This window comes from Chanodichthys erythropterus, chromosome 7 (genome assembly GCF_024489055.1).
Source record: "Chanodichthys erythropterus isolate Z2021 chromosome 7, ASM2448905v1, whole genome shotgun sequence".
Taxonomy (NCBI): domain Eukaryota; kingdom Metazoa; phylum Chordata; class Actinopteri; order Cypriniformes; family Xenocyprididae; genus Chanodichthys; species Chanodichthys erythropterus.
Window position 1 is genome coordinate 4,604,952 of NC_090227.1, and position 12,746 is coordinate 4,617,697.

General features: G+C 36.7%; 1 protein-coding gene across 1 annotated transcript; it reads left to right on the plus strand.

Moving 5' to 3' along the window:
* Positions 1-2,319: 2,319 nt before the first annotated feature.
* Positions 2,320-11,913, plus strand: si:ch211-14c7.2 (uncharacterized). Its single transcript, XM_067389651.1, has 6 exons — positions 2,320-2,639; positions 4,350-6,194; positions 8,208-8,407; positions 10,357-10,478; positions 10,877-11,000; positions 11,267-11,913. Exons 2-6 carry the CDS (start codon positions 4,376-4,378, stop codon positions 11,393-11,395), a joined length of 2,394 nt encoding a protein of 797 aa, XP_067245752.1. The 5' UTR covers positions 2,320-2,639; positions 4,350-4,375; the 3' UTR covers positions 11,396-11,913.
* Positions 11,914-12,746: the final 833 nt, after the last annotated feature.

The window sequence follows — 12,746 nt, forward strand, 5'->3', positions numbered from 1 at the left end:
AAGATGGCAGCATCATTATTTTATTTTCACACAGAGATTGGTAGTTCTATTAGTAAAATCTGTTGAATTTAGCAATCTTTGTTTCAGTATATACCAACAGTGACAGTTCAAAAATGGCAAAAAGCACTTCTTCTTGTGGCACTCGACAGTTCACTCCCAGAGATATGGAGATCTTAATGTGGCTCCATGAGTAAATTGTACACAATTTCAGTGGTCAAAAACCAAAAGTGGGTCATTTTGCATACAGCTGATACTTTTTTTTTTCTTTTAAAGGAACACTCCACTTTTTTTTGAAAATAGGCTCATTTTCCAACTCCCCTAGAGTTAAACAGTTGAGTTTTACCGTTTTCGAATCCATTCAGCCGATCTCCGGTTCTGGCGGTACCACTTTTAGCATAGCTTAGCATAGTTCATTGAATCTGATTAGACCGTTAGCATCGCGTTTAAAAATGACCAAAGAGTTTTGATATTTTTCCTATTTAAAACTTGACTCTTCTGTAGTTAAATCGTGTACTAAGACCGACAGAAAATAAAAAGTTGTGATTTTCTAGGCTGATATGGCTAGGAACTATACTCTCATTCAGGCGTAATAATCAAGGAACTTTGCTGCCATTCCATGGCTGCAGCAGTGCAATGATATTACGCAGCGCCCGTGAGCCCCTGCTTGCACATGGAACGTGCCTTGCAACCATGGAGACGTTTGTGAGAGACGCTGCGTAATATCATTGCACTGCTGCAGCCATGGAACGGCAGCAAAGTTCCTTGATTATTACGCCTGAAAGAGAGTATAGTTCCTAGCCATATCAGCCTAGAAAATCACAACTTTTCATTTTCTGTCGGTCTTGTTACACGATTTAACTACAGAAGAGTCAAGTTTTAAATAGGAAAAATATCAAAACTCTTTGGTCATTTTTAAGCGCGATGCTAACGGTCTAATCAGATTCAATGAACTATGCTAAGCTATGCTAAAAGTGGTACCGCCAGAACCGGAGATCGGCTGATTGGATTAGAAAACGGTAAAACTCAACTGTTTAACTCTATAGGGGAGTTGGAAAATGAGCCTAGTTTCAAAAAAAAGTGGAGTGTTCCTTTAAAGAGGAATATCTGAAGAACAAATAATGTTGAAACTAAAAATGTATCTCTTGTTTTTCCATCAGCTCAATTGCATATACCTGAGTGCCATAAATACTCCTTTTCCAAAGTTTGCATGCCTGCATCTCTAAATGTGTGCAATTTACCAATTTACTCATGGAGCAGCATTAAGATCTCCATATCTCTGGGATTGAACCATCGAGGGCCTTTAAAATGAAGAAACCAAAAGGAAAGTTTGTTAAGAACCAGAATATAAAAGAATTTTAAGATATATTTAATACTTCTTGAGTTACAGGCAAACTTGAGGCAAAAAACACTTTTTGTCATTTTTGAACTGTCACTGATGGCATATAATGAAACAAAGATTGCTAAAGTCAACAGATTTTATTAACAGACCTACCAATCTCTGTGTGAAAATAAATTAATGATGCTGCCATCTTTCTAAAGTCATTTTTACACCCCTGTAAATTGGCTCCAAATCTCAGGTGAAAATGGTCGCTTTGACCCCTTCTACAAAATAGTGGATTACTCAATAAATATACATCTGTGACATTTAATATTTTGGCTTTCATCACTATTTATGTTTGTCTTTGTACAGAAAAAAATATTAACAAAATGAAACATTTGAGCCGAGGACCTCTGGTTGAGTTGAAACGGAATGACCAGCCTGGAATTGAAAAGCTTACAACACCATAAATGTCTCATTAATGTGTGATGAACAAAAGAATCCATCCATTCTGTGCTATAGACCCTATAATCTTTCTGAAAAATGAATATAATTTCTATTTTTATTTTCCACTGAGGAAATACAGTCACACAGGTTTGGAACAAAATGACAATGAGTAAATGTAAATGATGACAATTTCCAATTTTTTAGTTTGCATGATGCCTTTAAAATTAAAATAAAGTATTGCAGGTACATAAGTGACACTAATATATGTGACATGAATTATTCTAATTTTATGTAAAGTGCCTAATGTAAAGACATAGGTTAGGCTACCACGTTTTAACAAAGTCTTTGTATTGTATTGAGTTCTATTGAACTACCAATTATTTAGAAGTCTAGCAAAAGAAGGTGAAGGCATAAGGTAGCATATACTTACCAGAACTGATTAAAGATCTAAATGAAGTGTGTGTTGGCGCGTGTGCGTGTCCTCTTCGTGCGTAAGCATAAAAGCACGCTCGGCTATTGGTCAGCTGATGGCACGCACTAGATTGCGGAGGCTCTGCGTTGCTCTGCCAGTGAGAGCAGCCTGCGCTATCAGGAGACACGGAGGTGTAGCATGACGTTCACTTTAACGGAGCACATGAAACGTACATGGGATTAATAGGTTACGATACAAATCTTCGTTGCTCTGTATTCGGATATGCTGTCTTAAAACGACGTGGTGACATGGATATCATAATTTCTAGACAGTCCAAAATTCTCATGAAGGTTAAAGCCAAAATCCTTCAGCCCAGCAGCATCTTCACAACGCTCGACAGCTGGAATTGTGTGATTCGTGACATCGCATCGGCATGAGGAAAATAACTGGCACACTCTAAAGGTAAGAAAAAACAAAAGATGGGTTATTTATGATTCAAAACGAATGATATGAGCTTAAACCACAAAAATAATCGATGTGCACATAATTCCTCTCCCCGAGGTTACCTCGTGTAAGATAGGCTACATCTGTGTGGGTAAGTGTTAGTTAATGATAGACTCTCGATTTGGTGCAAGTGATGTGATCACGTAGTGTGTGTAGACTACGTAACGCAGCGTCCTCCGAGCATCGTGACATAGTTTGTGACATGCGAAATAAAATTTGAGGAAAAAATAATTGTGCACCACAGTAACAGTATTCAATATAAGGTAATCGAAAGTCTACATAAAAAACAATTATAATAACTACATATAAAATATATATATTTAAAAAATCATATTGAATAAAATTGAAAGAGCGAAGACTAATCTTTTCGTGGTTTGATACGACAATATCTATCTTTTTAAATATATTTATTATAAGTGTAAAAATTAAATACATATTGTATATATATTTTATTGAATATTACAATATTCAATACTTATTAGTGTTTTATAATATATATATATATATATATATATATATATATATATATATATATATATATATATATATATATATATATATAAAAGCTCATTTAAAAACAACCATACACTCTAATGCTGGGCTAAAAACAACCCAGGTTGAGTTGAAAATGGACAAACCCAGCAATTGGGTTGTTTTAACTCAGCAGTTGGGTTAAATGTTTGCAAAACCTGCTGGGTCGTTTTATTTAACTCAACTATTGTTTAAAAATTGCTGTATTTCTTGCTTAATATGAACCCAAAGTATGTTGGAAATTAACATTTACTAAATGAACATTCATTAATAAGTTTAATGAATAATAATTAAACAATAAACATTTATTAAATTGCTTATTAATAAATGTCCACCTTTCGATTATTATTGTTGCCTCTGTTGTAATTATTTTGGGTTCATTTTCAGCCAGCCATATAGTCATTTTTAAACAATAGTTGGGTTAAATAAAACTGCCCGGCACATTGGGCAAACATTTAACCCAACCGCTGGGTTACAACAACCCAATCAGTGGGTTGGTTTTAACCCAGCATTTATTTAGAGTGTAGGTTGACAAAAGTGATAATATAAAACAAATAAACAAAATGTAGAAATAAAAAAAAAAAATACAATACAATAAAACTATTAGGATTAACTTTTAACCCACCATAATTTGTTCAAATAAATAAGATTTAAGCATGGATTTAAAAAGACAAGGAATAAAAAAAATACATTAAACTATAATAAAAATATAACCTACCAAATTTTAGTATATACAATTACAGAATAATAATATTACAATACATTTTACAGTTATAATGAATGCAAGAGAATTACATATTTTAAATTTTAGTATATAATTATATATACTCAGACATTAAGGACAAGTAATGTGAAGTCCAGAATAAAACACAAGGCAAATGAATTTCAAATAAAACAGGCATAGTAAATAAATAAATTTTATTTGAAGACAGTTTGCCATGAACTAAACTAATATTTGAGCTGTTGAACTTGTTTTGTATTGACCTTTAATTGTCAGATATCGAACTTACCTAAAGATATATGCCATTTGCATTCCATGAATGCAATGATAATGCTAAAAATGAATGATAAAAGATGTACTGTAACAGAAACATTTTAAGATTTTGACATCCTAAATGCCATTCTTACCCACCACAGCATCTGATATTATTCACCCAAGAAGAATGCTGCAACAGAACAACAACAATAACTGCTTGGACATGGCCCATCGGGACCTACTGCATGAATGCCGAAGAACCAATGTCTCATTGACCAGTGCCCTTGAGTTTGGAGCCATACCCCTGATTAAAGGCCTGAGAGCATGGGCTGTGAGTGGTGGCTACTCTAAAGCCAGGAGAAAGGCTGCTAACGGATCTCGGGTACAGAGCGCATGCCAACAGCCTCCTGAAAACAGGGTGGGGCTCAGAAGCTGGTCAGGTCAGGTTAACAGTGGCTATGGGCACACATTGGACAGTACGAATCCAGGGGTCAGGCAAGGCGGTCTTGGTGCTCTTGTAACTGTGGCCACTTTGAAAGGCACTGAAGGGGGTGGCAGGCAGACTCAGACACGCTGCCTCTTTCTCAAGGCCCAGGGACGGGGCAGCTACATCTGTGCTGTCGGAAACCGAAGGGCTGGAGCGAGAGTCACAGGTCCACGGACTCACACTGTCATTCTTGAGGGGACAAAAGAAGAGCTTACATGTTCCTCTAGGGGACCGAAGTTGAGCCAGGATGGGACAGATGATGGAGGACTATTCAAGGCCAAGCCCAGGGCTATTAGAAAATGGAGGAAGTGCAGTAAAACAACCGGCTCGGCGGAGAAAAGAACAACAGCTCACGGCAAAGAGGAAATCGCCAATCAGCACTGTGAGCCGGAAGATGGTGTCCAAAACAATGCAGTCATTACAGACACACATAACGTAACACCATGTAACACAATAACACAATGCCAGAAAGGTAGCAGCGCTAGCTATCCAAGTAAGGAAGATATCAATGCGTTGGGCGAAGACAAAAGGGCTCATTGCAAAACGGTTGCACCCGAGAGCATGGATCCACAAACCTGCTGCTCTTCTGCCAAACCATGTGCCAAAGCAGCTGAGATGAGTATTAATCAATCCGATAACTGCTCTGAAATAGATGAAGGATCCAGTTGTGCCAATGGTGATGCTCAAGGAGACCCTAAGCTTAGTAAACGTGACCTTGAATCAGTTGATCACCAGAACATTCATAACTTTGTTGCTGATGTGCCAAACCTAAGATCATCTGTAGCATCTGAGGCTAACTTTGAAAGTCTAGAAATAAAATCAACCACAGCAAACTGTAATAACGAGCCAAGAATCGATCATTCTTCCATTAAAACTCCCTCCGAAGTCCCTGTCAGCATTCAGAAGAAGCAAGAATCCAGGCCAGATGAGCGCCTACTGGACCGTGAGAATCTACATTCGGTGGAGACCAGTGACCTCACAACACAGAGAGACGGCTCTCCAAATACAAAGAATACAGTCATGCCGGAGGGCCGCCCTCCAGTGAGTGTTGAATGTAGCACTACGGAGAAGAAGTGGAGGCCGCCCATTTGCTCACCTCAGCATTGGGAGGAATTAATCACAGAGCATGGGGAACTTGAAGTTCAGCAGTCTGACAAATCCTCTTCACAAGGCTTTAGCACACCAACAACCAATATAACTGTAACCACTATTCACTCGCAGCCTAATCCTGCCCCTACCACCACTGCAGCCATAGCAACAGCCATCCCAGCATTAAGCAATGGGGAGGTGGGGGCTAGAGGTGGAGACTTGCTGCCTCTGGTGAACTCAGAGTTGCTATCAGAGCCGGCAAGAGTTGACGACAGGGACAAGGTGGCCACTGACGAGGGGTCTCTTGATTTGGGCGAGGAGGAGGAGGAGGATGAGTTTGGGGCATTCATGCAGGCAGGTGCGGAGCAGCTGTGGATAGACGGGTTCAGTGAAGTCCAACAGTTAGCTGCAGGAGAGGATTACAACTGTGGTAAGTACACTGTCTTGAAAGTTGCAGAGTAATGAATGCATTTCGTCACTTAAGACGGAAGGTACAGTAAGTTCTCTTCTGGAGCAGGAACCTGGCTTTGTTTGGGTTGAGTGAGCAGATAAACATGCAGTCCCCGTGTTCCAGTACTAAATAGTCTGTCTGGATTGACCTGGATTCCTTCAGACCCCCTCGCTTCCCCCCGACCTCATGTGAAGATATTAATTATTTAAAGCGCTGCTTGGAATTCCTACCCCCACAACCGTTCACTCCCCCTCTTGCTGTGTACCAACCTAAGGCAGGAGGCAGCATTAAAAAGACACGCAAACACAAGGCCATTGGGACAAGAGGGGAGGCCAACCTCCACAATGCCAAAGGCAGTGTGTCTAGAGGGAACGGCTTGATCAAAATAGAGGACAAACACAGCATTATTTATTCATCTACTATGTCTTCTGCCCATAATTTTTGGTCAAAACCAAATACTTTCCCCCTTAATAATCTTATGGGCTTACATTCATTTTTGGCAGCTACTGTGTAATCATAATCCGCAAGATTAATCCTTCTCTCTAAAAAGGTGAAAACCAGGGGATTCAGGTAGTCAACAGGTTTAACCTACTTTTTATATAGTTTTTAGTTTTAAAATTAGGTCATGCAACAACATTTTTTATATGACAAGTAAGTTATTTGTGGAAGGCATTTTAACATCTTTCCAACACAGTCTCATTGGAATAACGTGCCTGCCGTGACATTTTTGCAAAAATTTATATTACGTTGCTGCTTGCACAATTTGTGACACTTTCAAGTGAAATGTCCAGTGAGTGGCACTAAAAGCATGTTCAGTTTTAACTGAAACTGATGAACGTGAATCTGGTAGTGCTTTATTACGTTGGTTGTTGTACATATCTGCTAATAGGTTATTTCTTAAGGTTAATTGCATTTGGAAATCTTCTACCATTTCAAAAACCATCTACATTAAACCTTTTACCTAACCAATAGTGTTAACACAAGCAAATTTGAAGCAACCATGCCATTTTTGGTTGCTTCTAGTATATTTTGAGCTCTTTTATCATGACTCATGTTTACTGGACTCGTACCCAAACCCTCCAGCAGAACCTGATTTCACCAAGTGCAACATATTCCTGGATCAACATCTTTGTTGTTCCTGGAACAACATTCCAATAAAGCAATCAGATTTGAGTTTACAGTTTATATCAATTTTAGGCTTAAAACCAGGGTTAGGTGCTTCTACATCAGTGTTATTCACCTATCATTTCCTTCTGAGTTTAGGGATAACTTACAGGTAGAGTTAGTTTTTGTGGTATGCATATGGTTATGATTACATTTTCGGACAGGAATGTTGTTCCAGGATCACCTAAATGTATGTTGACCCAGAAACACGTCTAACTCTGCAAAATAATGCAATGCTCCAGATCACAAGTGCAGTGCCAGGTGAGCAATCTGAAAAGCCAAACATATGGAGCTTCTTATGTGATGCAAACATTATAATGTATTAGTTTACAAATCATACTCTATGGTAAAAGTGTTTTGAGGTCACAACATAGTAGTACTATGCAAGAACTAAGCAAACAGTCTTTATTAATCAATGATATGCCCCTCTAATCATAATTTGTGTGAAATGGATTAAATGTTGTTGGCGTTTCACTGCCACTTGTGGTAATTTCACCTGGAAACTGCAGTGATTTGTACTGTATGTTGGTATCAGAGGCACATGTTGTGCCTCTATGTTGTACCTTTCAACAATGGTCTATAAATAACTAATTATACGCTTTGTTCACAGAGTGTACAAAAACAGGGAACTGAAGTATGGGTAAACACTTTCTCTGAATGTCAGTTATTGCACATGTCCATGATGCTAGAGTTTTTGAAACCTTTTCACCACAGTTAGCAGAAGCTCTGTGCATTAACATAACGCCTACTGGTTTTGTTAAGAGTATTTGTATGAGATCCATGAAAAAGAAACTATAAAGACTTACATGAACCCTCCTCCCCTCTCAGATGAATGCACAAGTTCCACTGATGCAAATGAACCCACATCCTGGGCATCTGATTGGACAGCAGACCAGTCATTCCAGCAGTCAGACAGCACATGGATTGCCTTCAGCCAGGAGACTGTGGAGCAGAACATAGTGCCTGATGGCCAGTGGTGGCCTTCTACTGAAAAGCCAAACCTTTTCCTTTCTCCTCTCCATAATGTGGTAAACATTTGTTCTGTGTTATAATAAATATGTTTTCAGGTTATTTTCAAGTATTAAAGACACTGAATATTGTGCAGTTACTAATGCTGCCTTCACGTGTAATCGGAAATTTCTTACTTCACACTTTTTGAAGTCGTGATTACGAGCTTGTCTCATTCAAGTGCTTTGTTGTCCGAAAGAACAGGAATCATGGAGGACACCAGGTTTATTTTTGCCTATTTATTAGGAAAATCTTATTAAAGCCAAAATGATATTTAACATCCCTTTCATTGACATTCACCACCCTATCTAGATAATCAGCTTGCTGATGATTCTGAAATTAAGGTCAAATACAGGCAACTTTCGCTGTGTATAAACCGTCTCCCCTCCGCCATGTTTAAAATTAATGGCACGCCCAACTCAGGAGCCTGGGTATCAAAATTATCCCCAAGCTTCCCAATGGTAAATACGACTTGAGAGGGCATTCATGTCCAATTTTTAACTAGGAAACTCATTTACGATAATTCCAATAGCACGTGAAGGCAGCAGAAGTATGTAGTGGTGCAGGAATGATTTCAAAAACTGCCACTTGTTTCCTCTAGGTTTTATAATGGGGGGTTTTCAATTTATGAGTAAAATAAGGTCTGTGCTAAACATAACTTGGTGAAACTTGAACGTTTTTCTCTACAATGTAAATTGTAAATGTAAATTACACACACCCATATTGAATATGTGATTTCTGGAGCTGTTATTTTTATTTTTAAAAGTATCGTCAAGTTATATTTACCACAGACCTCATTTTACTCATAAATTGGAAAAACCTATTGGAAAATCTCGAGAGAACCATTGGTGAATTAGTCTTCCGTGTTTTGATGTCATCCCTGCACCACACTATTGTCAGCTGCTTTGTGTTGGGGTCCTGAACATCCTGACCTAATGAATGTACATTATACCACTTATTTGACTACTTAAAAACGACATTTGCGACAGCATGTGAAATGAAAGATACCATGTGATATGAGAAAGAAATTGTACAGTTCTTACTAAATTTTACCAGAAATATTCCAAAGAGCCATGAGATACAATGACATACAGGGCTTGACATTAACACCCGTTCAATTTTATAATATATATATATACATTTTTCAATTGTAGTCTTTTAAAAAGGCATCTGAAATAATACACAAAGTGCAATGTATTGTTGTCAAAAATATCGATTTTTCGATTACATATTGATAATGAAATATCTGAAATTCTCTCTCATCTCTCCGACAGCGAGTTAACCCGCCTCCCCTCACTCACTTGTTTAATTTGCTCCGGATAAATATTCCGGCTTGAATTTCAGCATGGGATCGCGTGTATTGCACATCATTTTACTCATTCCCAAAGAGTTTGTTCTCACACCCAAAGTGAGCGCACATAAAGCCGCCTCTCAGTACTAAATTGAGTATTTTTCGCTGCTTGTTGCACTTAAACAGTCAAATACACATAAAATAATGTCAAAATGACGAATATTCACATAAACACAAATGATTTAAGTGAACATAAACAGTTGAGAGAGAAAACACGTGTCATCTGTTTTTCATTTATATAGCGCTTTTTACAATACTGATTGTTTCAAAGCAGCCATCATAGTGATTACAGGAAAATTAATGGACAGTATAATGCAGAGGGGTCCAGGAGGACCACTGTCCTGCAGAGTTTAGCTTCAACTTACCACAACATACCTGCCTGGAAGTTTCCTGTATGCCTAAAAACCTTGATTAGCTGGTTCAGGTGTGTTTAATTGGGGTTGGAGCTAAACTCTACAAACATAAATTAAAGGCTTATGATTTTAGTACCATACTAATATATCTTTAAATTCAAGAATGTTGTTGGCTTATGAATGTTAACTAAAACTCATTCAAAACTCAACACTGTAGATGCTTTGATGAGTAGTGATCCTTACTGTTGTGTGTTTGTGTGTGTAGTCAAATGTGTTTCTAGAGGCCTTTCCCTCTGACAAGACCCCCTGTGAAGATCCTGAATACATTCCTACACTACAGCAGCTTCTGCAAGGACCAGCTGAAAACAGCAATATAGGGGATCACAAGTATGTTGCATTATTTGTAGCTGTAAAGTTATGACTTTATTCAGTTATTATTAGGGATTTTTAGATGTCTCCCTCATGTAACTCAGCCGAATTAACTCATCAGCTGGTAAGAAAAACATCGAAAATGTGCAGTGCTGTGAAGGCTCCAGGAATACTTTGAAAACCACTGACATACAGTATATTAATCATCTATTGCCACCTTGTGGTAATACAAGATACTACAGCATTGCATCAGATCAAAAACAAAGGCCTGACTGTTTTGCATGAAATTCTGTATTTCATCCTCTTGAGATGGCTGAAAATGTAAAAACAAATCTTTCTTTGACAATTTCACGTACAATAATGGTATTTGTTTTTCTTGTAAAGTTCTGAGTTAATCATTTTGCTTTGGCCCAAAGGCAACAGAGCTTACTTGATGGCCTCCAGGATCTGGACCGGATGATTGGTGTGAAATATAAGAGGGCGGAGTCTCTGCCCTGTAAACTTCTTCTTCAGTCACTGCATTTGAAACGTCCCAGCTCTGTGAGTTTGCTGTAATGAATGATGAAATCACTGAAATAATATATTGCCAAAACTTCCTTGATATTAAACTGAACTCTGTTGAGATTTTGCTACATCAATCACTTGTAATATTATTTGAAGTAGCAAATGTTATATTTATATACATTGCATTTATCATGAATAGGGCTTGGTATTTGTATAATTACAGTATTTTACTGTATATTTACCATAAATAAGTGTATTTTTTTAATATATTATAACCACATAATCATGCTTTTCTACCTCAGGAATGTGTGACAGTTCGACTGAAGACCAATGCCAGGTTTTCTCCAAATCTCCCAACATCCAACCAGCAATTAGCTGCAAATGCTAAGAGAAGACTATCATATGACTTCAACAGAAATATCATGACTTAGTCTCTATATCTGCTGAAACATCTTTGACCTATGCTTCCTTGAAAAAAGGAAATTCAGAGGAGAGGAATAATACACACTGACAAACTGAATTTCCCTGGATTGACTTCTATTCAAGGTTTATTTAAAGTGTATTTCTTCTTTCAATGTCTGTTCTCACTCGGTGTCTGGTAGATTCTGTTTCTCATTCAGCTGTGTGTCAAGAAACAAAAAGCTTATGTTCAACCAAATATGTTTTTCAGTATGTTAGAATATTGGGGTTAAATTAGGACAAATATACTAAAATGTCAAGTAAAAAAAAAATTGCCCAATTGTTTAGTTCAGGTGTAAGGATACTTGTGCAGCACTGAGTCTGGTTATTGGACCCATTTTTATCAAATGCGACAGTATGCATTTTGTATTACTTTCAATCTATGGATTACATTTGTTAGAATAAGATTATTTGGTAACACTTTAGAATAACTCACGCTATGAAGCATTAGTTAAGCATTAGTAAATAGTTAATTCATAATTTATAAAACATTAATAGACATTAGTAAGCCATTTATAAATACAGCTATAAATGCTCTGTTCTTGATTTATAAGCATATCTATAATGAGTTTAATAATTGTATTTTCATACTTTATTAATGATCAATTTATCATTTCTAAATTATGTATTACATTATTCACAAACCAGTAATTTAGGAGTTGTCAGTGGTTCATAAGATCATTTCGGAAGTGTAAGTAAATGATTAATCAAATATTTAAATGTACATTTATGCATCTTATTATTTAGACATATAGTATTACTTACTCAGTGTGTTAATAAATGCTTTATTAACATATTCCTAGTGTCAAAACTACCTCAGTACTAACTTTAAAACATTAGAGAACAGCAGTGTAGAAGATCACTGAACCTTTAAATCTCATTTATAAAAGCTTTACAAAGCATAAATAGTCCTCACTTTAGATGAGCTCACAAAAATAGTTAACTGACCACTTCTAAATGTTTTATAACTACCTGAATTAATCATGAATTGCAGTAGGAATATGTGTTAATAAAACATTTACTAACACACTAAGTAACTATTACTATGTGTCTAAATAATAAGATGTATAAATGTATGTTTAAATAGTTTATTAATCATTTACTTACACTTACTAAATGAACTACTGACAACTCCTAAATAACTGGTTTGTAAATAATGTAATACTTAATTTAGAAATGATAAACTGATTATTAATAAAGTATGAAAATACAATTATTAAACACATTATAGATATGCTTATAAATCAAGAATAAAGCAATTATAGTTGTATTTATAAACTACTTACTAATGTCTATTAATGCTTTATAAGTGATTAATTAACT

Coding starts and splice junctions, on each gene's coding strand:
- si:ch211-14c7.2 (XM_067389651.1), top strand. CDS start 4,376: ATGCTGCAACAGAACAACAACAATAACTGCTTGGACATGGCCCATCGG. Junction 10,479..10,876: donor AGCAATATAGGGGATCACAA/GTATGTTGCATT, acceptor TTTGGCCCAAAG/GCAACAGAGCTTACTTGATG. Junction 11,001..11,266: donor ATTTGAAACGTCCCAGCTCT/GTGAGTTTGCTG, acceptor TTTCTACCTCAG/GAATGTGTGACAGTTCGACT.